Source organism: Seriola lalandi, unplaced genomic scaffold (assembly GCF_002814215.2).
Source record: "Seriola lalandi dorsalis isolate HSWRI2012SDOR001 ecotype SW California unplaced genomic scaffold, Sedor1 jcf7180002054488, whole genome shotgun sequence".
NCBI classification, from domain to species: domain Eukaryota; kingdom Metazoa; phylum Chordata; class Actinopteri; order Carangiformes; family Carangidae; genus Seriola; species Seriola lalandi.
The window spans coordinates 83,990-110,318 of record NW_019525041.1 but is presented as its reverse complement, the minus strand read 5'-3'; the positions used below and the strand labels follow the sequence as shown (position 1 = coordinate 110,318).

General features: G+C 40.9%; 1 protein-coding gene across 1 annotated transcript in view; it reads left to right on the top strand.

The window, feature by feature from the left end:
• Positions 1–25,749, top strand: part of nxph4 (neurexophilin 4) — a 44,382-nt gene extending 18,633 nt beyond the window's left edge. The window contains exon 2 of the mRNA XM_023412846.1: positions 24,351–25,749. Within this exon, the coding sequence (XP_023268614.1) occupies positions 24,351–25,172 (822 nt within the window). The 3' untranslated portion in view covers positions 25,173–25,749. The remainder of the gene's footprint in view (positions 1–24,350) is intronic.
• Positions 25,750–26,329: the final 580 nt, after the last annotated feature.

Sequence of the window (26,329 nt, the reverse complement as noted above, 5' to 3'; positions counted from 1 at the left end):
AGTAAGTGTTCAACACTTATTAGCTTCGACTCCAACATTATCCGCTCAGTTTCAGTCACCGTTGTTTGAAGTACACACACACAGAGTGGCACAGGATCCCCACTGCCAACTAGCGTTATCGCAGTGTAATTGCAGAGCGACGCAGACACACCAGCACACAAGTATAAATGTTCACAACGGCGTAGGCCACTTGCGTATGATCTGCGTCAATCCTATGCAGAAGTATGAACCAGGCTTTAATGTGTTACTATGCAACAGCGGAGGACCACATAACCAATGATATAACAGATTTCTTGTACAGCTTTAGTACTTGGACTTATTTGTGCATTTACTGTATGCTGTTATTTAAAACAGCTCAGAAGAGCAATTTATTTTGTAGAATTCTCTGAACGCTATTTTAGGATGATCAGTGCAGCAGCTTGTACACACAGTAGTGTGCGTTTAGTTTTGGCTACACTTTTATAGTAAATCAACTTGGTGTGGATTTGTAATAATACTGGCACTATCAAAACGGCTCAGTTTCAGTTTTAGTTTTCAATTACCAGCTAATTGGGATAGTCCACAGGGTCTGTTAACAGCTTTACCAAGACCACAAACAAATGTGTAAATAAAGAGTGAGCTGCTCGCTGTATTGACTTGAGGGTGTATTGGCAAAACCAACAGAGTGTGTTTAGAGTGTTGTGTTTGCGGGTTAATTGCCCCATTGAGACCAAGCCAACTGTAATGAGATGATCTGAGAAGCCCTGTCGTCCTTCTGAGTTGTTCTGAGACAGCTGAAAAGCGTGATAGTTGAGACTTGTGCAAGAAAAGTCGATGTCTACACTGTGGAAAAGACACGACTATAAGACAAGAAAATGATTTGTATACTTTGAGTTAAGCAACATGGTTTTCATTTCTCATTTCACTTGTCTAGTTTTTTGTCAACATGTGGTTTACAATTCTGAGGTATTTATGCATCACTTGAGTATTTAATTTTATGCTACTTATATATATATATATATATATATATATATATATATATATATACATATATATTTTTTTACTCCACTCCTTTTACCTGACAGCTGTTGTTACTGTAGTTACTACATACAGTGTCTTAAGAAAGTATTTAATTTTAAATGAATAAAATTGCCATTGTTGCCCATCAGTCTACACTCAATAACCCATAATGACAAAGTAAAAACATGTTTTTCAAAATGTTTGCTAATTTCTTTAAACTGAAATCTCTCAAAAAAAACAAAAAAACATTCAGTCAGCACTTTGTAGAAGCGCCCCTGGCAACAGTTACAGCTTCGACTCTTCTTGGGTACGTTTTTTCAAGCTTTGCACACCTGGATTTGGGCAGTTTATCCCATTCGTCCTGGCAGATCCTCTCAGATTCTGTCAGGTTCGATTGGAAGCGTCTGTGAACTGCCATCTTCAGGTCTCACCACAGATGTTCTGTGGGGTGTAAGTCTGGGCAGAGACTTGTCCTGAAGCCAACCCAGTGTTGTCTTGACTGTATGCTTCGGATCATTGTTGTGCAATTTTTGTCTCATCAGACCAGAGAATTTTTTTCCCCATGCTCTCAGAGCTGTTTTGCAAACTCCAAACATGCTGCCATAAACCTTTTACTCAAAGTGGCCTCTGTCTCCTCACTCCAACATAAAGGCGTGATTCATGCCGTGCTGCTGAACTGGTCTTCCTTCTGGTAATTTCTCCCAAGGTCTGTTAGAGTTACCATTGGGTTCTTGGTCACCTCCCTGTCCAAGGCCTTTCTTGTTCAGTTTGGCCGGACGTTGGGAACACTCAAAGCATTAGAATTTGTTCTCACAGAGGTCTACAGAGAGTCCTTAGACATAATGGCTTAGGTTTTGTCCTGACAGGCAGTGTGAATTGTGGGATCTTGTAAACACAGGTGTGTTCTTTTCTGAACTATGTCCAATCAATTCAGTTTTTCCAAAGGTGTACTCCAGTCAAGTTCTAGACACAGCTGGAAGATAAAAGCAAATAGGTTGCAACTGACCACGACTTGGAGTCCCTCAGTAAAAAAGAAAGTGAGAGAGCGAGAGTGATAGTTTTCACTTTTTGATCTTTAATAAATTTGCAAAATAAATTCTAAAACATATTTGCACTTTGTGATTTTGGGTTATTGAGTGTAAATTCATTAGAAAAAAATGCTGTTTTATCCATTTAAGATTGACTCAGTGCCACAGTAAATTAGCCAACAGTACATAAAGTAACTAGCATTCGCTCAACCTTGGCTAGCTACAACATAAAAATGCTGCTTCCGTGTTAATGCACCAGTGATAATTATCCAAAACAAGGATATAATATGATGATATAGTAATAGAACTGGCCATTTTGCTATAGTGGATATTTTGCAAAAAAAAAATGGACTTTTACTTGAAATTAAGTGTTTTTACAGAGTGGCATTGACACTTTTACTGAAAAGATTTGAATGCTAGAAGAATATGTCCCATCAAACAGTCTAGCCAACAGTTTTTGTTTTATTTGTTAAGAATGTTTGCATGGATAAACACCTCTAGGAATATGTAGACAAATATATTCAGGTTGTTTGATTTGGGTTAACTGAGCTTTTAATAAATGACCATCCTTTCGTGTAATTTCCCCATGAAATATAATTTCTGAATTATATTTGTGACTGTACATAAATGTGACAGAGTTGCCACAATGTTTGGTTTGTAGATCTTTACTCATCGTGAGACAAAATAATTGGCACACGAATGTTCACAATGTGACTCTTTCCCTTTTCCTGACGCGGTGCAGAAATCAGACTGCTAGAAGTTAGTGTTTGTGTGGCTGAAAGCTTCTGAGTGCAAGAAGCATAATGTCATTACTGATTCAGTCAGCAGAGGGGGTTGTCAGGAAGGATGGAGGGAGTGGAAAAGTGGAGGTTGCAAAAAAATAAAAAATAAAAAATCCCAGCTAAAATTAAAAAATGCCACAAAATGAAATAAAGATGAGTGCTCCACTGAGCCACAGACTGAATATAAAAGACAATCCTGTGAAATATACATAGCGGGTAGGAGAGGTGAGCAGAATGCTAAGCTCCAAACTCTACCTGTAACCCACAATACCAGCCCTGATCCTGAGCCTGTTGATCATGGCAGAACATTTAGGGATCAAACCAGCCGCTGCAATCTGTCCAATGGGGCGGCTTCCTGTTCACCTAGGCAACAAGAGACAGGAAGACATAGAAAGGAAGAGACCATCTCCCCATATTTAATAAGATTTGGTGTTATTTTTCCCTGTCTGTAATGCCTTTATTATTGCAGATTGGTTTAGCAGTGAAAGGTATTGATTGTGAGCCAGAGCCCCAACAGGGACTGAAGAGAAGGAAACAGAGATGCAGGGTGTGGAGCTTTTACTGGCAGGTGATTTGTATGTGCTTAAAAAAAAAACATGTTCTTTCCTTGTCATGTAAGGTGTGATTTTCCAGCACACTTTCCTCAAACGAGCAGGGTGCATTTATGTATTTGAATAAATCAAAACAGGCATACTTACTAGTCACTGACAAACTACTTCAGGGAGATTTTTTTTTTTTTTTTGTATTAAGATCTGCCATGAGGAGACAATCTAACAGTAACAATAAGTGTACGCTGCATGTGGCAATGAATGCTAAAAAAACAGCCTGAGTAAAAAAAATACAAAAAAAAAAAGTAATTTGTTTAAGTTAGTTGATTGGAGGATTAAAGTAAAGAGAGACAATGAATACAATACATGTTGCGTATTGATTTGGCAGTGTGGATCATGATACTCAATTCAGAGCTGTTCTGCTGCTCATTTAATCCCACTTAAACCCACATGTACTCCAGTAGGATATTTAATTGTTTTATTCTTTCCAGCAAAGCCCTGATCAAAAATAATTAATCGGAGTAAGAATAAAGCAAGAACGGGAAGACGTACGGACGTATGATGACCGAGTGATCGTGTTCGTGTGCTCCTATTCTTAGCCTTGCAGTGGGGAAGCAGGACTAATGATGCTTCCTGACCTTAATGCCTAGCACTCAAGGTCAGCCCTCCACCGATGCATCGTGGGCAACGTGTCCTGGACCTCTGAGGAGCACTGCCAGATTGAGTTTGTTGTTTGTTTTCTTTGACTTTGCCCCAGAAGAATTTATCACTGTTCTTCCCGAAAGAATAACAGATACAATCACAGAACAAGCAATTTATTCAGCACCGCAGCTCTGGGGGAACTACCAGCACTTATTCTGAAAGTTACACACCCGATTCTTCACCGTTCCTTCATGTTATGCACTAAGAGTGACAAAGGATGCAGGATTTTCAAAGAGGCAGAGGCAGCTGTAATTTAACTACATGGCTAGCTTCACTAATAGTTTCTTTACACCTGGTAGCATCATGAAAATTTAAAAACAGAGTCAAAAGTCTACCCCTATAGCAGTTGAAGGTAGTCTGTGTGAATGTAGAAGTTATTCTCTCTCAAAGCGCTAGTCTGAAATTAATTATAACACTGCCTTCTTACTGAAAAAAAAAAAAACATTAATGTAACATCACAACCTCTGTCTGACCTTTTCCAGTCTGGATGTCAAAGTGCTGTGTGGAGTAGCTAGTTAAATCCTGCAGAAATGACTTGCTAACTTATGATTAAAAATCATCAGACTAATTTCTTCCATCATAACCAGAAGAAATGCATCAATTGATAAACACTGGAAAGATACAATGCTGTAGAAGTGGAATGTCAGCCAGGAAAACAAGAGAGAGTATCAAGCCAGGAAGAGATTTTCAGCATGGCAGCTCACACGGAAAGCACAGAAAACAGAAAAGACATCTGCCTGTTAAAACTTGACAAAATTTCATTATAAAGTTTAAGCATATAGCTTGGCAAACATGTTTAAAAAGAAAAGCGTTTGCATTCATTATAGCATCGTGTGCAGTTCTGTGGCGGCTTTCACTTACAACCAGGGGTTGTCTATAGTTTCATAGCAACAAAACTGTAGTATGCAAATCATGCCTTATTTTTATTTGACATATTAATAAAGATTGTGTTTGTACACCAATCCTAGAGTGCTTCTCTCCTCTGTCTTCGTAGGAGGAGAATGTGCATAAAGAGACAAAGGGAAAAAAGATTTAAAAAAAAAAAAAAAAAAGGAGAGAGAAGGAGAAGAGCAAAAGAATGACAAGCCAAAGCAGAGGAAGATGCAACTGGGAGGAAGGCTAAATGTTGACTAGAGGCAGGGGGAGGCAGCCTGTCTCACTTGCTTGGATCATTAATTTGTGTTCTAATTAGCAGGAATGCCACAGTTGGAATGTGACGCATACGTAAGGACGCGGAGCGGCCGTGCGTGTGTGTGTGCGTGCGTGTGTGTGTATGCGTGCGTGTGTGTGTCCTGTGCCTGTGACCTGCCCTGGCTCCAAGTCTCCTGGCTTGTTAGAAATGACAGATTGACGCTCTCCTGCACCCACCCACTCACCAGTGCTCACCCTACTCCCCTACCCAACCCACCCATCTGCTCTGGAAACGCGCCAGATCTTTAGACCCGTCTTGTGTTTACACCGTGTGGGCGTTTGTGTGTGCGCACGAGTGAATGAGTTCACTTTTGTCATGGTAAGTATGACTGCACCAGTAGGGGAGCACAAGAAAATTCTAGTCATACTTCTGTCGTTGTCCGTCATGTTTGCTGCTGTGAATGCCAAGGCCGAGTCGCTTCTGTTGATATAAGCTGTTTTTCCTTTTAAGCACATATTGTCCAAAAGGAAGCTGTGCTACACAGAACATAGTGTCATTGGCATCTTTCAATAAATCAAGTTTGTTTGCTCAAGATTCACATTATGCGTCCTTGGATTGGAATTCACAAAAGCCCAGTTGCCAGCCGAGTGAAACTATGAATTCAGCTGAAAATGGTTAAAATTCCCACCCACTAACTGTCAGAAGAGTTCTGTGAAAGAGCTAGGATTGACTTCACAGGTCACTGTTCATTTCCTGTGTTTTCTCACTCATTGCGGATAAACTGCTTCAGCCGGGCTTTTCATCAGCTGTCCCCTGATTTTTAAAGACCCAGATGGTGCAGTGAGCCTCCCCGGGGCCTTAAAACATTCATTTAGATAGTGCCAATATCCAATCTTCCAATATGTTTCTTCTGGACATGTCTTTAAGGGGAAAAACGAGGGAGAGAAATGTATCAGCGTTGATATCCTTTGGTCAGTGACATCACATTTATAAAGGCTGTGAGTGTATGTGTGTGTGTGTTTGTTTGTGCGTGGGATCTGGCGTGCGCTTCAATGTGTGTTTGTGTGTGTGTGTGTGTGTGTGTGTGTGTGTGTGTTTACTGAAGCTATTCCAGTAAAGCGTTTAGCCCAGGGACAGAGGAGAGCAGCCCCACACAGTAATTGAACCACAGATCCTGGTGGACTATTAGTCACAAGTCTTGGTCTGTCCGGAGCCTTTTATCACTGTTGAATCAACACAAGCAGTGTGAATGAGAGCAGGTCAGTAATACAAATGTAGCTATCATGGCAGTGCCACATTTTCTTTTATACAAATCGTCTGCTACACTTGCTCTGTACCGGAGAAGCTGGTTCTGTTCGCAGGAGTCACACAGATCTAGGGTTGGCCATTATAGTGAGTCTGCTAAGCATCAGAGATTCTTCCTTATTGTTTATAGGAAGCAGTCCACTTAAAGGATAATTCTGCTTTATTACAACTATATTTCAACATCATTCTTGGTTCATCTTTGATGCTTGCTGTACTTGTTACACTGTTTCCAGTGCAATGAGAGATTATTAGCAACTAACTTTAAATCTTACCGACAAAATAATTTAGATAATCTGATTACTATGCATGGACAGATATCTGATAGATTATTGGATTTGGACTAGGAAATCTAGCATTGGTTGGGTTATTCTCAACAGTTAACATGGCGAGTGCAATGTTATCATAGTCAATAGAAACAGGTGCCAAAGCTGCAAAGATGACTCAAGTTGTAATAAAACAGGATTATATTTTAAAATCTCTGGTGACAGCAAGCGGTGTTGAAGATCAATAAGCAGGATTGCTTTAGCATTAATAGATTTACACCATGATAAAGTAACTAAGGTATGTAATTGTTGGATTTTTAATTCTCAGCTTTAGGAAAAACAGACATAACTACCTGATTTTTATTTTATCCTCAAACATTTTGTATGTTGTATGTTCCTTTGTATTTCCAAAGATTTCATCATTTACACCAATTTTAAATTCTATACACTGGGATTGAAGAGTAGATAGATGCAGGAATAACAGGGAGAATGCATCTTTCCATAGGGTGCACAGACGTGTTTATTTGACTGTGCAGTATGTATGTGGACATCTCTGGTCAAGGATGATGTCCATGTGTGTTAACCGATGTGCGTGCACATCTGGGTGTTGACAGTGACCAAGTGATCAGCTGCTGGGCAGCACCCTGCTGGTGAGATGACCTGAGCTGAAACAAAGTGACTGTCCTGTTTGGTTCAGAGGGAGCGAAAGAGGAATACTGCTGTCCTCAGTAATGTTTTCGGCCTGATGGAAAGACAGCGGGCAGGCGGACAGACAGCCCAGAGAGATATAGGTTTACTTACACCAGTGGATAGCATGACACAAATAAATGTGGCGAACACAAGTGTCTGTGGAAAGACAATGCTGTGTTTCTCATTTCTTTTCATATCTACTTTGATATTGGGTCTCAGAGTGTGAAAGCAAGTCGAATGATGGAAGACCGCGGCCTCTGGAGGAGGATGAGCGAAGGGGAAAGAGAGAGGGAGGGAGAGTGTGAATGAATGCTTCGGACAGTTCTGGATGAGCAGAGACACTGACAGCTTCTCTCTCTTTCTTTTTGTCTGTACCAGCCTCTCTCTCTCTCTCTCTCTCTCTCTCTCTCTCTCTCTCTCATTCCCTCTCGAAATATCATTGCTGCTCCATTCCACTCCTCCTCATCTCCAGAGAGGATTTTATATGAAGTCTAGTACACACTAAGCAGTCGTTGGATTGATTAGGATTCTATCTACAGTTTACACCCACCCACCCCTCCCACTCCCATCTTGCGGCTCGTCCTGAGGAACAGAATGAGAGCAGTGCCGCTGGTCAGCACTCTGGTTTTCCGCATCCAGATGGTGGATGTGAAAGATCCCAGTTAGGGGTCCCAATGCTGCGTCCTTGAAGCTGGGTGATTTATACACTGGCAAAGGCATCCAAAAGACAAGAGAAGGGGGAAAAAAAGACTTATATACATTATGTGCTCAAATGTGTGTGTTTTGTCTCATTTTCATCACTATCATGTGTAATTTTCCCTTCATTTTAATCAAATTCATCTTAAAGAACAGAGCCACACTGGAGCTAATCTTGTGCTCTCTATGCAAATAATGCTACAGCAACCTTGTCACTTCGGCCTCGTTAGCAGGTGTGTGTTTTTGTGTGTGTGCATAACCTTGAAGTGAACAGGGGAATGTCGTTGTGCCCTGCTGCCAGCATCTCTGAGGGGTTTTACTCAGTGGCACCTCCCACAGTTTTCTCTCCAATTAACTCTGCCATCAGCCCCGGTGAAGACAGCCAGCCCCAAGCTGGTGAGTCGTGTATCCCCTCGTAGGTTTGAGCTTTGCCCCCGCTCATCCCCAGTCAGCCCCGCTCGGCTTAGGCCTCAGACGCACAGAGAGCATCCTTCACAGCAGGGGAGGAGCAGACATGGAAACGCTTAGTCTTTTCATCTTTGTCGAATCATCCTATTACAGCCCAAAAGCTGACTGACTCTCAAACCACGGAGAGGAACTGGGAGGCTGGAGCTGTGACAGTAGGAAGAAAGGAAAGTGGGAGAATGGAAGAATGGAGTTAAGCATGAGGGGTGGAAGAAATTATGTATGCTGTGCTCTTGTTAATTTTATTGTCTTCACTTTTGCTATCCTCAGGCTCTTTGTCCCTCTCTTTCTCTTCTGGTTTTATTTCTCTGTTGAGCACTTTGTAACTTTGTTAAGATAAGTGCCATATAAATAAAGTTATTATTATTATTATATTATTATTATTTCCTGCCAGTTGAATCACCTGACCTGCTCCTCCTCCCCATTCACCTGCTCAGCTGTTCCCCTATTCCCTCATTAGCTCCCTAGTATACCGGCCTGTTTCCACTTGCTCTCTGCCAGATTGTCTTTGTGCCATGTGCCTTAGCTTTCCAGGGCTCTGCTCTTTGCCCTGCCTGTTTTGATCCTGGTCACATTTTGGATCTTGCCTTTGTTTTGTTTTTGTTTTTTTAATTTTGCCTCAGGACGACCCTTTGCACTTTGTTGTGTTTTTTTTCAAAGTAAAGACTCTTTAGTCGTGCTCTTAGGTTCCTTCCCAGAGAACTTTGACAGGAAGAAAGGGATGGGAGAGATGAAGGTAGTCGCAACTCTGGTCGTGTCGTAGTCATGGATGGCTGAATGTATGGAAAGGTCAAGAAAGCGAGGAAGCATGGAGAGCTTAGAAAATGAACGAAGACACAATCCTTCAATTGACTGAAGGAAGGAGAGATAGATCGACAGAGGGAGGAGATAACAGAAGTATAGAGGGAGGAGGAAAGAACAAGAACAAAGGAAGAAAGAAATTAAGCAAGGGAAGAAGGAAGAAGGATCAGGAGCAAGTCATAATTCTATTCATCTCCTGGATGGGTTGATGAGTGGAAGGACTGAGGAAGGAAATAAAGCAATTAAAGATGTAGGTTTTTGTTAAATCAGTCATTGAGATGAAGTGAAGGACGGATGGAGGAATGAGGAGATGTGGAAGGATGACGGATGAAAGAAATGAAGAAAGCAACAAACACGTCATAGTTTTTTCCAAGGAAGGAGGGAAGGAAGGGATTAAGCAAGAAAGAGAACAAAAAAAAAAATCTTGTTGCATTGTACTTGAAGATAAACATGGAAATGTACAAACCTCAATAACCAGTCTCTCGTATGTAAATGCTTGTTATTAGGCAAAAGCACATAGGACAAAGCACAAGACACAAACCACGGCAGATTGAAATGAAATGAAATGGGTTGTAGGCAGTTGGACCGCAGGTGGCTGGAAAAAAAAGGGAAGCAAATAGAGGGAAAAAGAGAAGGTCTTTATTATGGTGAGTAACTTTGACACGCTCGCGTTGCGCTCAGTGCCAGTCCATCCGTCATCCAGCTCTCCTACTGATGAGCACTGGAAACAAATCTGAGGAAGCCGGGCTTTATTTTGCCGCCTGGGTGACTTGTCGGAGTCGTCACAGGCCCATGTGTCCCTGTATCCCTCCCCAACTGACGTCTCCCAGGCTTCAGTTTCACCCGCTGGGAATCTCTGCCTCTCTTCTCCCTCCTTCTCTCCATCTCTTCTATTCATTATGCAGATTTTTTTTCTTCTTCCTTCTGCTTCTTCTTCTTCTTTGCCAGTCCCTTGTGTTTATTTGATTCTTTATTTATCTCAAATGTTTCTGCTGTTTATGTGTTTGCAGACTTGAGTGTGTGTATATACGCTTGATAAGTTGCAAAATACAGAGGGCATCAATCACTGTCACTTAGCTGCTCAACTCGTCGCTCATGCTGCCAGAGCCTGAGTACCCTGAACCTCCTCCGAACCTTTCTTGCTTAGTCTAACCTCAGTGAATTTCAAACTCTTTCAATACATAAATCTATGAGAGAGGGAAAAAGTGGGAGAAGAGGAGGGGGCTGGGGATGATGAGGACAAGCGCTTTTGTGCTTTTGCAATCTGAGTCAAATATATGTTTACACGTTTACAAATGAGAAATCCAGGAGCACCACGTCAGTTCTCATATTCCCTGCACCAATGGCAGCCCTGTCTGCCGCTGCGGCCCCCTCCGGTATCAGACTTCTGCAACAGTTATTTAGATGAATGATTAAAGTTAAGGCACAGCCAGCAAGAGTCTCACCACCCTTATTTAAGGAAGACTGGGAGAGTTGTCATCTTTTGATGCATTGCCTGCCATCCCGCATGCAAACGAGACACCCTCGCTCCACCGATGCCTCCACGCTCCGTGGCCCCTCCCTTCCTCTCTCAGATGGCTCCCCAACGACTTGCCTTTAGTGATTGATCAGGTACTGCTGTGGCGTCACTGGAGACATGTGGGGAAGTCTGCCCACCCAGCCAGCCGGGCAAACACACTCTGGCATGCTGATCCAATGTGATCAGTGAGATAGGAGGAACAAGGGAGGACTACTGCACACAGTTGATCTATGGCCACTGAAGTCAGACTCCTGAGAGCGAAAGCTTTATAGATAAAGCATACTGCAGTTTGTATTAACTTTCTCCTTGTGTACCTTTGAGCAGACTGCACAAAGAGATGTTAGACACGTTGATTGCAGGGCATGGCACATTAGCAATGTTTTCGAAACGAATTATAAGATTAGTGTCATTAAAGTTCATTCAAGTTGCAGGACTGCAATTAAGGAGAATCAAGTCATTCACCAGGCCACAATTTGCAAATTTAATTGCAAAGTTTCTACATTTTAAATGTTTTGTCATTCATACTGATAAAATAATGATATTCTGCAGTAATACTTGTTTCACATAGTGACCGGTGGAGTTATTCGAACAACATGAATGGCTACAACCTCATTGTTTCATGTCATCTCAACCATTACTGACTTTTCCAAGGTCATGATTCCTATAGTTTAGGAAGTTGATATGAATCTTACTTTCAGAAGGACGAGACGGACAACAACATCAACATTTTCTGGTGTCGGTGCCTAGAAACCCGTGTGTCCCCTAAAATCCATACACCTGGTAGTCTGGTGGGTGAGGAGAGCGGTCCAGAGGAGTGTGGGCGAAGTTACATAAGACACTTGGTATATCCCAATACAGACAAGAGCACTCCTTCTATTTAGAATAATCCATCCATTAAAATACGAAAGAGAACTTTTTTATGGAAATCCTGGCTGGAGAGGAATTTGAATTAGATTGGAGATCTGTGTAAGGATAAGATGTTTTCCTCGTTTCAAGAGGTTAGTGAACAAAGAAGGGGGATGTTTTTGGAGGAATCTCAATTTAAGAAGTAGCATCAGGGCCACAGGCATCAAACCAGGCGAAGGGGAGCGGTGTGGGAAGATCTAAATTGTAACATTGAGGAAAATGCATGGAAAACCAACAAATACAGGATGGTCCATTAGGGATGCCTGAGATAAATTTACAAATTATAAGGTCATTCACAGGTACTATTTTTAACCAGTAAGATTTCATTAAATTGTCTTGAGTAATATAACAACAAGACTGGACCACTCTCCTCACCCATCAGGCTATCAGGCGTATGTTATTTAGGGGACACATGGGGCTTTTAGCCACTGATACCAGAAAAGGTTGACTGTATATCTTGGCCTTTGAAAGTGTTGGAAATGTAAAATGGAGGTAGTTCTTTAATTTTTCCTTTCTAGAAAGAAGTAATTGGAAAACTGTGTGGATGGCTTGAAAAATCCAGTATCTCCCCAACTTTGTCTACCAGTATACAGAGACAGATCAGAGTTACTACCAGGAAAATCTAAAGCAGAATTTGGTTGAGGCTTCGTCACTGCAGCTAGAATTATTCTTCGTCACTGGAAGAGTCAGACTTAAGCTCATGCCTTAACAGAGGAATATTTTACCAGGTTTGGGATCATTTTTTGAATTATATAAAAGTCTGAAGTAGGTGCCGATAACATGTAATAGAAGGAAGACTTACACCTTTCATATTGGAGGATATATAGTATATAGTATTTAGAGTCAAAATTATGTTATGTGATGTTTGTGTGCTGATATGTGCTCAAAGATAAACTGATTATATGTTTTGGTGGTCAAAGGTCAAGGTCACTTTGATCTTACAAAACACCTTTTTGGCCTCTTGGACTCAAAGATGAACTGATTAGAATTTGGTGTTCAAAGGTCAAGGTGACTCCACAAGACACGCTAATCATGACACAAATGAACACAAATGTCTAATAGGATAAAATGGATAATAGGATCAAATCTGATAGGATAGAGTGATGACATTTTATATTAAATTATACTTTCTTGTCACATTTTCCTAATGAATAAATATTGAAAATAGCATCAGGTCAGTCTGAAATTATGCAGATTCTCTTGCTGGCAGCTTTAAATTTCTATAAAGCCCTTATGTTCCCATGAATGTCTTTTGCTACCTGCATGCAAGGTGTGAGGATGGCTTCAGCAACAGGTCTTGTCTAATCTCTCAGATGGTTGCATGACTGGTTTGAAGTCTTGTTGATTAATAACTCTTATTTTATGCAGTGGTTTGTGCAACTGCAGTTGGATTGTCCCAGATATTTGGCTGATTTCCCCTGAGTTAGGTTGCTCCACTGCAGATCTCATTATGGTAAAAGTATCCCACACCACCGACATGGTAACAATTCAAATACCTATACTTCACTAATCCCAACGTGGCCAGTGCCACTGAGATTTTACATTTTGTTAGATTAACATATCCTACATTGTGACAAGCATTCGTGTTTACCCAGAGTAGGACTGTAAGTAAATCCAGCTCTTGGCTGTCAGCTGTTTTGCTTTTATCATCTCCCCTCAAATCATTATCCAGTATGCATAAAAACACCATAATGTAGTGGTTGTTTATATATTTTAATACTTTTTTTTAATACATTTTACTTCCTACCTCTGCTGCGCAAGCTGTTGTTGACTTTTTACTCACTTACAGTATATGTGAGTATATGTAGGCGTAAGTGCATCTGAATATATATATGTGGATGTATTTATGTACATATCAAATGTTTTATAATAGTTTTCTTTCTTAAAGTCCAAACAAATAGACAAAAAACAAAGTTCCTTGGAGGACTGTCTAAAGGTTCTGCTGTTTCATTTGGGATTTATCATCTGGTTTAATTTGAAAAATGTTTTCACTGATTTGTCTGTGGCAGCACTGTTTAAACGGACATGAATGAAAACTCCCACACACAAGGCTGCCTGTGATGATGTTGTTACCACTCTATATTCATTTGGCAGTGGTTTCTACTCACTATGCAGCCCCGTGGGTAAATATCTTACATTGTCCCATAATCTAAACTTGACTTAAAAAAGTGTTTACAAAAACAGTAGTAGTAGCCTGTATGAATATGTAGCCTTCTTTTATTCCCTTGTGCTACAGATGCAGAGCGTTAGTACTCATTTTTCCCACAAATTAGCTAAAAACATGTAATACCACCAACTCTCCAGTTTATGATTGTGGCTGGACTTGTTCCTTTTTAGTGCCGTGACTCACTTCACTGCGATCCTCATGTGCATTGAAGTAGTTTACAGCTCAATGAAACAGCTCAAGATCAGTTCAGAATATGTTGGAAACAGACCAGTGTAAAATTTTACTACTGTGATCTTAATGAATGATGGTCAAAGGGACTGTGAGACGGTGGCGAGGAGTTTCTGAATCCTGTAGCTACTGTAGCTGCGCTGCTTACTCTCTGGGCAGAGCTATGTGTGCAGATAAAAGAGGTTTAAAGTAGTAGGTACTTTATGCTTAATTATGCTAATCAGCTGCTTACTGGGGCCTTACATTTGCCAGACAGATATGAGAGTGGTATATATCTAGTAATCAAAAAAAAAAAAAAAAGGTTGATCTAGCTTTAACAATAATTGCAATATTTTCCAAGCAGTTTTTTCCTTAACTCTCCAGGGTTAATTTAAGATGCAAAAACTCAGCAGAGAAAAATGCAGAAAAGCATGTGTTTCATTGCACGCCACAAGGATTTCTACATTTCCCCGTCAGTCCAATTTTAGAGGCATCTGCAATATTTTGCAATATTGTCAGCATATAACACTTAAGCCAGCACACAATACCTTCATAAATCCTCTTATGTAGACATCAAATGGCAGAGTACTGTCTCACTTCCTTTCTTTCTTTTTCTTTATTTCCTTGTTTTATCTCTTACTCCCTCTTTTTTTATTTCTTCAGTAGATGCTGGATCCAAACAACACTTTAATATCGTTTTATTTGCTGTATATGCTACAAGATGTTGGCTTACTCAAAAAGTAAAGATTCTTTTAAGTGAAACTTTTGCTCATGATCACTCAGAATACTTAAAGTTGGCCTGATACATGGGAAGAGGACTTTATCCCTTCTTTAACAAAAATAATTTCAGAGCTGAGCTGGTCTTCTTGAAACAATATTACAGATATTACTTCTCAAGAAACCTCTGATTATTCTCTATGGGGTGAAGTGATTCTCATTTTTGTCTTATTGCACTCATAATCTTACTGTGTGTCGTATATATATTGTCTTTTTACCTTTTCTTTCTTTCCTCGCACTTTCACCTCATATTGTCTTACAGACCTCTCTGCTTTCTCTACACTCGTTCTCTTATTCGTTTTCTTCTTCTCCCTTACTGTGTTATCTGTCCCGGCTCCATTTCCTTGCTCCCTGATACTCCCTGACTCAGTAGCTTTCATTTTCATGATAATCCAGCGACACCACTGGACTGCGAAATCGCTTTTACTGCCCCTTCTCTCTCTCTCTCTCTCTCTCTCTCTCTCTCTCTCTCTCTCTCTCTCTATTTCTCCCCCTACTGGTTTATCTTTTTTCCTCCTGGCTTTATTTTGCTTTTTGTAATTAAATGTCATTTTCAGTTCTCCGTTTTTTGGAGGGAGGAAGAAAAGTTCCTTTTTTTGTTATATGATCGTTGTCAAAACAGAGTGGAGTCACTGCTGGTAAAAATTGGACATGTCTGAGCCACAGCACTACGCTACCAGCACCTAAATATGTTCAGTTCAGCTTCTCTTTCTTATTTGCCTCACAAATTAGTTCCATCTTTACAGCAGCAATGAGAACTTTGCTGAGGCGTGTCACCAGGACAAGCAAAGCAAGCAGAGCTTGACCAGCTAAAGCTAAAAATAGACATCAATTAGAACGATAATGAAGTGGAAGTGATAATCTCTCCTTACATCTCAGAACAGCATTCTGCCCGATTAAGGATCAGATATTGCCTGTTTGCAGCCATCTTGTAATTTAGTGCCCTCTTGTAGCCGCAGTAGGCTGTAGTCATTGGAAGCCAATTTGACCACCAGCCGCTGCATCTATTGCTCCGTCATGTTTGTTGGCGTGTCCCGTTGACAAAGGATGGGGCTTGTCAAGCAGAGGGACGAGCAGCATTTTTTGGATGCTTGCACATTGTGTATGATTCAGGGATCGCTGACAGGGGACTAGCTTTAGCTATAGCTGGTCGGATAAATGTGCTTGTCAAGCTGCCCTTGACTCAGCTTCCACCGTTCTGAGATCAGTTACGATATTGTATGCATTATTATACACGTGCAGATCAGTGTGGAAACTTTCCTCGCGCATTAGAAAATAACCTCAACAGATTCTCTTCCTAAGCATTACAAGGCAACTGTGGCTAGGGAAAATGAGCAAATGACACTGGGTTCATCATCTCACATCGATAGAAGTCGTCTACAATCACTTCCATCAACATGTGTGACGACAAGGACAAGGAGTGCATTGTGGAGCAACTTTAATAACTCCTTTTGCAAAGAAGGTTTTCACAGGCATTTTTTTCAATTTACATATTTACAGTTAACCATGTAACATAATACCCAAGCATTTTAATTCTGTCTTGCTTTTCAGTTATCATATTAATATCTTTGCCTGTCTGTTAATCAAGATGTAGCGTTCTCTGTGCAAGATCTGCAGTAAGCTTGAGAGGATGGAAAAAGCATATTGAGGCAGGAAAATACAGGATACTGCATTGTTGCTGCAATATGTCATTGTCAGTTAATGGTAAATATTTTGAAGATTACCATAGAAGTGATTTTTCCTCTATACTTTCCTCTATATATTGTACTGGCAGTTCAGAAGGATGTTCTCCTTCTTTTCTGTAGTTGATTCTTCGGCTGTGCTTGCTTATCAGCATAAGTCATTGCACATCACTGGCCCGAACAGGAAAAGGTTCAACTTCTGTCACATTAAATGTGTCTGTTGACAGCTTTGCCCAAAGATATCCATCCACCCATTTTCATTACTTATTCAGCTCCAGGTCATAGTGGCAGCAGGCTAAGCAAAGTAGCCCAGACATTCTTCCTTTCAGCCATTTCCTCCCCAGCGGGATCATACTGTGTTCATGTTGCGAGTGGGATTTGTAATCTCTGGGATGAGACCTATATGTCTGCCCTGAGGTGTTACATGATGTTACAACAACCGTAAATACCCAAAGCACCTCAACTGGATCCTTTCAATGGAAGTAGCAGCGCCACCAAGTTCCTTCTCAATGTCTGAAGTCTGCACCCTGTCCATAAGGATGAGCGGCGCCATATCCAACACCAACATCAGCGGGTATCCACCAATCTGATACACCACATCAGTATCAGTGCCAACTTTGGGAAAGGCTGTATCTCAGGGGGCAGAGCAGGTCGTCTACTAATGTGAAAGTTGCTGGGTCAATCCTCGGCTCCTCAAGTGTCCTCAAGCCAGATACTGAAGTGTAGAGCAGTATAAAACACTATGAGTGGTTGTTAAGACTACAGAGCTGCTATATAAGTGCAGTCCATTTACTTATTTGGTAACCAATAAGTCACCTCAGTGGGTATCTGCCATGACATGACCTGTCCACATTAAATACAGTTTGTCAGCTTCGTTTTACCTTAAAGAAAGGATTCCAGTGAGTTCCACACAGTGAGGTCTGCAGTTTGTTATTAGTATTAGCCAGTTTGTCTACATCTCTACATCTTAGTATTCCTCTCTGCCTCTTGCCTGTACTTGTTACCTACCTGAAACCTGTTTCCTTGATTAGACGACCTGTTGCTAGTGTCCTGCTGCCTGCTGATTCTGATTGCTCTTTGCTGATCCCCAAGTAAAGATCTTTTTCAAACCTACCTGTTCTGCATCTTGAGTCTGCTTTTGGGTCCTGCACTCTGTCCACCAGAAGTTTTACTGTGTGATTTCAGCAGATTTTTATCCATAAATATATTCTCCTTTCATTCAGTTCCTACAGCTCATGACCAGAAATGTAGATCATAATCACCGCAGTCTACCTGTTGGTCTTTTACATCCATCTTACTCTCAAATGTCACCAAAGACTCCTTCACTTGTGGGAGCAACCATCTCCAAACCTGATGGGATTGTTCCATTGTTTTCCAGCAGCAAACTGCAGTGACCCTCATCACTTCCACTTCACACTTATCTGCAAAAAGGAGCAATAGTGTGCACTGGTCATCACAACCCCATGAACGAAAACTACATCTTGGAAATTTTGGAAATTTCACTAGCCTAAATAAAACTCTCGCTTTCACTTGCTCAGTTATTGTAAGTTATTCATGGTTTTGAGGGTCATTTAAACACCTGATATGGAAGTGAAATGGATAGTTGAAATGAAAGGATTTTCAACACGACTCATACTGCAGTATAAATGCTGTGGCTGTATTTCTTTTACAAATTAATCTTTGATGTTCAGTACCACAATGAGACAACATTTTACCCTTAAGATGTTCAGCATTCCAAAAGCACCTCGAGCGGATTCATGACATTTACCTCTCTCAGAAATGGTGAAGGAGCATTTAAAGTAAACACGGACTTGAAAGTAAAAACTGATGTGTATTCAGCTTCACAACATCTTAGCCCGAATTAGTGTACTTTGCAGCATCTCTTACTCTTCTAGAGGAAATATGAGGTGAGCCGGCTTCTAATCACAACAAGCTCTAAAGTAGTAGAAACAGAAAGTTGAAAGAAAAACTATCAGTAGCTTGTATCAGTAGTGCAGTGGGAGTGGAACTGTACATTTGACTCTTCTCCGTGACAGCAGATCAATGCAGCCTGGAGCGCAGATAGAAATGGATTGATTGTCACCAATAAAACTCCAATTAAACAAAGGAACAAGCCTGGGAGAGAGCTCCAAGACAAGGAGCTCTCATCTTCTCATCAGTCCTCGAGGGGGAGGGATGCGAGGGCAGGAAGCAAGACACAGGAGGCAGGAGTCAGGAGTCAGATGTGGGCTGGAGAGTGAGGTCCATTTCCTTTCAAATACTCTCGCTATGAAGGAGGTGTGGAAGTTATGGATGAATCTGAGAGCGAGTGAACTGTAGACGGAAGACCAGATACCCGATAGACGGAGAGGGTGTGAAAGACAAGAGAGAGCAGAAGCAGTGGTGCTACCATTGATCCAAGAGCCTCCTTAATGATGAAAAAAGATCTTAATTGTGGTGGCATGTGATATATCAGGTTTCAGCAGTCAATTCTACAAGTCTTCTGACCTTCTCTTATTTATTAAGTTAGTGTGAAGCCCCTCACCGCTCAGTCTCGTCTTCCACTTTCTCTCTTTAAACCCCTCCCTATCTGCCTGTATGTGTGTCTCATCTTCTTTCTTTTTTTTCTTTCACTTTTCTCTCCAAGTCTGAGCTGCACTCATAATCTCCTCATTGAACAATCCCTACATTTCATTCTTGTATGTACTTCCAGATAGGTTATAGGCCTCCCATCTAAGGAGCAACTAAGGATGCTTTTTGCTCATATGAATCTCAAAATGAAGTTAAAAATGATTCATGTTCCCCTTCCCTAGAAAATGTACAAGATCTCCTTACTCTCTCCTCCCTTCATCTCACTTCTCCACTAATAACATTTTCCTCACTATCTCCCTCTATCTCCCAAGCTCTGTAATCTGATTGTTCTTTCTATGATTGTGCTGTTATTGAGTTGCCTGTTATCATACATATGTATAAGTCCACCACAATACTTATTCCATCCCCCTCTATGATTTCTTCCAGCCTCCTACCAAACAGGAATCTCATTTCTGAATGGAGGAAACATTAATGCCATGTTGACATGCGTAAAGCTTGTAGACCTTTGCAGGCTGGGAGCACTTTATTGACACAACAGGGGAACTTTTAACATCCCCTCAAGTCAAGTTTCTACTGACATTTACTTTTAAGTCATTTATTTTCGGCTGAATGGGTTGAAAAGCGAATTCAACCTGGTTTCCTGCGTTATGAGAAAAACATTTCAAAAGGTGTTTTCCTCGGCATGACTGGTTCACATTTAATGAATAGTAGACAGTGGAACGGTAGAGTTGTTGTGTGTAACTTCAGTGGTTTGTAAAGTGCCCTGTATAAAACAGATTTTCACCAGCAATTTCATACTCTCATTGCTGATTTTACCACATCGTATTCAGAGTCTGATTTTTAACCATGTTAACTGTGTGGCTCGATAGGGAGGGAAATGTCAGTTGGTTGGTTGTTTCACCACTTTGATCCAAGCCGAAATACCTCAGCAATAGATTGCATGAAATTTTGTACAGTCACTTGTTGTCCCCAGGGGATGAATTGTAATGACTTTGGTGATCCCCTGATTTCTTCCCCAGCGCCACCAGCAGGTCAAAGTTTTCACTCGTCCTGTTAAATATCTCAGCATCTTCCCTGTCCGCTAACTATTCTGTACAGAAATAGATGTTTCCCAGACAATGATGGTGATCCCCTGACTTTTCCTCTAGCGGTACCGTGAGGTTGACATTTGTGGTTTTGAGTAAAATGTCTCTCAACAATTATTGGGATGGATCGCCCTGATGCTGATGTCAGCATTTACCGCAAAACACAGCTGTGCCTGACTACAACCTCACAGTACAGCTTCTAGCATGGCTGCAGACTCTGAGTCTTGTAATTGACTCGAGTCAGCAATTTCATGGCATGGACTGCAAGCAACATACAATAACGACAAGATAATGGCACACTGCAGGAATGACATGGAACAAAAACGACTGAATCCAATGTAAAAGGTGTTTCAAGAAGGCACTCAATTTATAGATAACTTTTGGTTCATGCCACTGTGATAACAAAATTAACTTCAACACAAATTGGGTGCTTTATTTTACCCTTATTTTTAATTATCCTTGCATTCTTAAATTGTGATACTCATCTCCCGGACAGCTGTCAGTGCAAAGGTTAGAGAGCTCTGACTTCTATCCAATCCCTCTGTATCTACCAGTAAGGATTCTGGTGTTGCTGATTCTGAAGTCTGCAGCCCTGCAGCCTCTGTAATCTGTGTTTCAAAGTGATAGATACTCTGTTGATACTTTAACTGGTTAAACTGAACCACCTACACCACAGTTATTCCCTCACAGTCGTGGCGTTTTGGGAGTTTGAGTCCAGGGCTTATAGACACAGCATACAGTATCTTTTCGGTCTCTTACACTAAAGTCACCGATGTATGCCTGTATGGGACTAAAATATGCTTTGGTTAATACCATTCACCAAAAGACATAATGTCTATTACTGTTATTCTTGAACTTATGATCATGGTAGTATTGAAATTTTAATACGAGGCTGACTGATGAATTGCAATTGCCACATTTTAGTTTGTAAGTTCCTTTCAACTGTAAACCTACAAGCTTCTGTAATTGAGTTACTCACTGTGTGAATGTATTGAGTCTACTATGTTTGTTTGTGTGCATACTCCAGTGTGTATTTCATTACCTCTCCGTTGCCCCAACAACATCCCCCTGGCTATTCCAGCAAAACTTACCTCTCACTCATTGTAACCTACCTGAATAGAGGCTGAGGAGGAAGAAAAGGGTGAAGCTGTATTTTTCAAACCGTCAATCTGTCGCTGGTTGCAGCAGCCTGATATGACCTTATAGCGAACATCCGCTGTTTTGCAAAAAGTCTATAGCTTATGGATTTCATGTCAAGAGAAAATATCTGATATTTCTTCTAACAAATCCTCACCCTTTAAATGGATTTACTGTCAAGCAGAAAAAATTTCATATTTATGCTAATAGAAAGTCCATCTATTTATTGGTTTCTGTTGGCATTTTATTACTTTCGCACTACAGAAGAAGAAGCCCTCTCTCCACACTCATCTTTTTCTACTTAATCGATGGTTTTTAAAGTTGCTGACTGTGTACAGTTGCGCCCCCCCCCTTCGAAAAGACTCGTGTCGACCTCAGACCCCAACACAAAATCATTTTTGAGCTTCATACAGTTGACCCTGAAGGTTAGATTGAGGTTCATGGCGTGATGTTGCTGCTGAAGATGGTTAAGGATTATGATGATGGTGCTAGTTCGAGCTCCGTGCCATCAGCTTGAGAAGTGATTAGGACTGCACCAGCAGAGTGTTAGCCTGACAGATGGCAACACATGGAGCTAGCTGACAGCACTGCTGACAGCGCATTCACAGGAAGTCCCCATCTTGCATGCACTGTGCACTCTGTTTGTTGCTGTACGTATTCTCATGTTTTTCTGTGGCTTATTCCTACCTGTCAAAGTCAGCTCGCATCACCAATTCTTGGGCTCAAAATTGCAAGACCACTGCATAGGCCTTCTGTCACCAAAACAAAGGGAGTCATTGTCTGTTAAAAATCTTCATTGGTCATTATTCTAGTCGTTAGTCATTTATCAACACCTTCTGTGCTTTTTTTGGTAATTTATTCCTCCAGTGGTCAATAAATTTTCAGTTATTTTCTCCTCAATCAATCTACTTAGAAATCAGCTCTACGGGCATGTTAATGAATGGCCAACAGAAATAGGTACATTAATTGAATGACTAGGAGCTGTATTGAGTGCACTGTTGCCTCTACGAATAGCAATGTGGAGTTGTTATTAGGTTCAGTGATTGATGAAAGATGAGGAGAGCTTTGGCACAAACCTGTCCGTTCCACTGCCCTGGATAGGAATGAAAGGAGACAGAAACTGTCCTTGTATGAGTAGACACAAAAATCTGATCCTGTTCTTGTTTTGAAATGCTTTTCATTTAGGTTTTATTTATTTTTTTATTTTTTCATTTTTTGGTTTGTTTATCCACTTGGAGAATAGTTTTAAACTCCATCCAAAAGCATCCTCAGGGGAAGCACATGTAACCCCTGCGAATGGTTGTAATACTTCTTCCTGTCACTTCATGACAGTTTCAAGCTTGAAGTCTGCATGTGCGAATGTGTCTGTGCACTTGAGTGTGTGTCTGTTTTAAAGTGTGTGTGCACATATATGCATATGGATGGAAGCATGGCTGTGATGTGATTGATGAGACATGAAAGAGAGGAGAGGAAGATTTCCAGTCAATCAGCCTGTGAATAACCACCTAGGCTGTGGATTAAAGGCAGAAAGCTGTCTGAACAAACAAAGGCTTGCATCCATTACCTTACATGCAGAGTTGTTTTTCTCTCCAAAGCAACACTGACAACAAAATTAAAGTGTGTTAATAAAAATAGATGGTTTTGTTTTCCTGAATTCAAGAGATGAAACATGGCAACATCTAACAACTTGGATGCTCGCAGAAATAAAAATCATGTGAGGTAAAAAAGATCTCTGCAGAAGAGTGACCTATACAGCAATTAAAATTATAACAATGTGTGTGAAATTAAATGGGACATAATGGAATTTTCTCTGCATATTAGGTTTTGTCCAGACTGTTGCAGTATTGGATTGGACTTGGAGCTTGTTTTAATGTTATAAATGTTGGATTTTACATGTTGTGGCTAACTGTCTTGACAAAGCATAGAAGTCATGTTTGAGCAGAAAGGCCGAATTAAAACATACAGTGCAGGGGCCTCGTGTAGCGCAGTGGGTTACGCAGGCGCCCCATATATAGAGGCTACAGTCCTCGCTGCAGCTGGTCCTCGGTTCGACTCCCGCATTGGACGGCCCTTTCCTGCGTGTCATTCCCCTCTCTCTGCTCCCCATTTCCTGTCTCTCTACTGTCCTGTCCATTAAAGACAAAAAAGCCCAAAAAATTACTTTAAAACATACAGTGCAATTTAACGTAACATACAAGATTAATAAAAACGTGCACTGTTTGCCCAGCTTTACATTGTGTTTTGCCCCCAGGAAAAATGCATTGAGTTAAGATTAGATGTAACTGTAGAAGACAACAAGTCCTCTGAATGAAGCCCTCCAGAATGATGCCCCATACAGACAGGATAACATCATTTGTCAGTGCCTTTGATAACTGTTACAAATCACTGTAACAATAAATCCATTTTATGATTTTACAATGCTATGGATAAGGTTTGGTTAGGTTTCAGCACAAAAACAACATGGTTACAGAAAGGTAAAGATCACGATTTGGGTGAAAATGACCATATTGTCAAGGTTAGGGATCCTGTGATGTCATTAATATAATAATGGTTATGGTCAGGGGATGATTAAAGTTAAAACAAACCAACATTGACTGTGAGTAGGAGATGGAAAACAAACATGGGGTTTCCCTTGGCAAAGTTTAAAGTTTTGTTGACCTATCTATCCACCCTGACCCTCCTCCATACAAGGACATTTTTTACTCTATAACAATATCATACTGTTTCCTCATTTGCTTCTGATGGACAAGTGAATTTGTCACTTATACCTAATTTAATGTGGGTTTTTTGGGGCATTTACTGAAATGATGATGCTGACAAATTTAATAGCCTTTGGCATGTTGTCAATTAAGTTTCCCTCTTCCTCTTCCTGTTTCTCTCTTCCTCAGGTCCAAGGGTTGGAGAAGCAGGTGGACTTCTCAGACCTTGGCCCAGTGGGGTCGGTGATGAAGACTCTTCCATATGGCATGGGGCATGGAGGTACAGTTGGAGGAACGACAGGAGGAGTAGTTAAGCCTCCGTACCAAACCCGTATCTTCTCCACCTCCATCGACCAGACACCCATGAAATCCAAGCCACCCACTTACAGTTTCTTTAACCCGTACGACTCGAGCCGGAACCAGTCCCTGCTTCTGGACCAGACAGGCTACCGCTCTAAGCGCAAGCCCTCTCTAAAGACAGCCATGAAGACCAAGAAGATCTTCGGCTGGGGAGACTTCTACTTCAACGTTAAGACCATGAAGTTCAGCTTGTTGGTGACGGGGAAGATCGTGGACCACATCAATGGTACGTTCACTGTTTACTTCCGCCACAACTCGTCCAGCCTGGGGAATGTTTCGGTCAGTATCGTGCCACCAACCAAAGTGGTGGAGTTTGAGGTCCTCCAGCAGCAGCAACTGCACCCCCACACCCAGCAGGACGTCCAGATCCAGGAGACCCAGCAGTCCACCATCGACCCCAAAGAGTCAAAGACATTTAACTGTCGAGTGGAGTATGAGAAAACCAACAGATCCAAGAAGCCCAAACCCTGCCTGTACGATCCGTCTCAGACCTGCTTCACGGAGCACACCCAGTCCCACGCTGCCTGGCTCTGTGCCAAACCCTTCAAGGTGATCTGCATTTTCATCTCTTTCTTTAGCATCGATTACAAGCTGGTTCAGAAAGTGTGTCCGGACTACAACTTCCAAAGTGAGCACCCTTACTTTGGGTAAATAAGTGAGACTGAACCGAGAACAGAGAATAAAGAGACAATGTTAATGACAATGATGATGATAATAATGATATTGATGGAAGTCATAGTCATATTGATTACGGTGAAGATGCAGGGGACAGTTTTTTTTGCCTCTAAACTGCTGTGAATTGTGGATTTAAATCAAGTATAATCAGAGTTATGGATGGTTAGGATATGGCTGATTTCTCTGACTTATTTTCCAACTTTGTATTTGTTTTGTTTGTTTTTTTCTGTAAATAATGTACTCAACCTCAGCACACTTATTGTTTTTAGATATTTGTTTCTCAGTGTTATTACTTTTTGCAGTTGGAGAATTCGGTTGAAGACAGCTGGAATCAGTATTATGCCCTCTGAGTGCAAAGTGAACCTCTGAGGCAGCTGTGCTGTGCCATCAATGTATGGCATATGTAATGTTATGGTAGACTGACTGTTAATCATCCTCTCAGCTCTACGTTTCAAACCCTGGATATAAGAGAGTTATATGTATGAGAAATGCTATGCTGGATATGCATACAATATACTGTATGAAAAAGCACATTAAAATCTCTTAAACTGTCTGTCTGTCTTTTACTGGGTGACTGTGTTCGTTCAGAGCTAGGAGCACAATTGCAGGGCACAAGCTGTGCAGCATATTCACATTATCTAACTCAGCAAGGACACTATTATGAATTAAGTTACATTTCACTCTGATTAGGAATGGATGCCCAAGCTTTCTGTGAAGATATGTAATTTTAATTTTCTGAAATATTGAAGGAAAGTTGGGTATGGATTGAATTTCAACATGAAAAACCAACTGTGAAACATTCTTATGATGATGATAATGTTTGACGCTTTTTGAGGGAGTTGGTATGTACAGTAATAGAATCCTAAGGAGGTATCTGATATGATTTTAATTACATATACCCTGAAACTGAAAAGAAAAATAACTCTTGTATTAGAAGTAATGTGAGTGACAGATTTCTGTTTGTGTGATCATGCAAGCAAAAGAAGTATTGCACACCTGAGCAAACATTTTTTCAGCTGCACCTAAACCTCCAAGAGGCTTCCTCACATTTTATTGACTGCTGTATCACTGCTGCCACTGTTATAATCTCAGCCACGTAATAATATTTACTTTATTTTAGCTTTCTTCATACT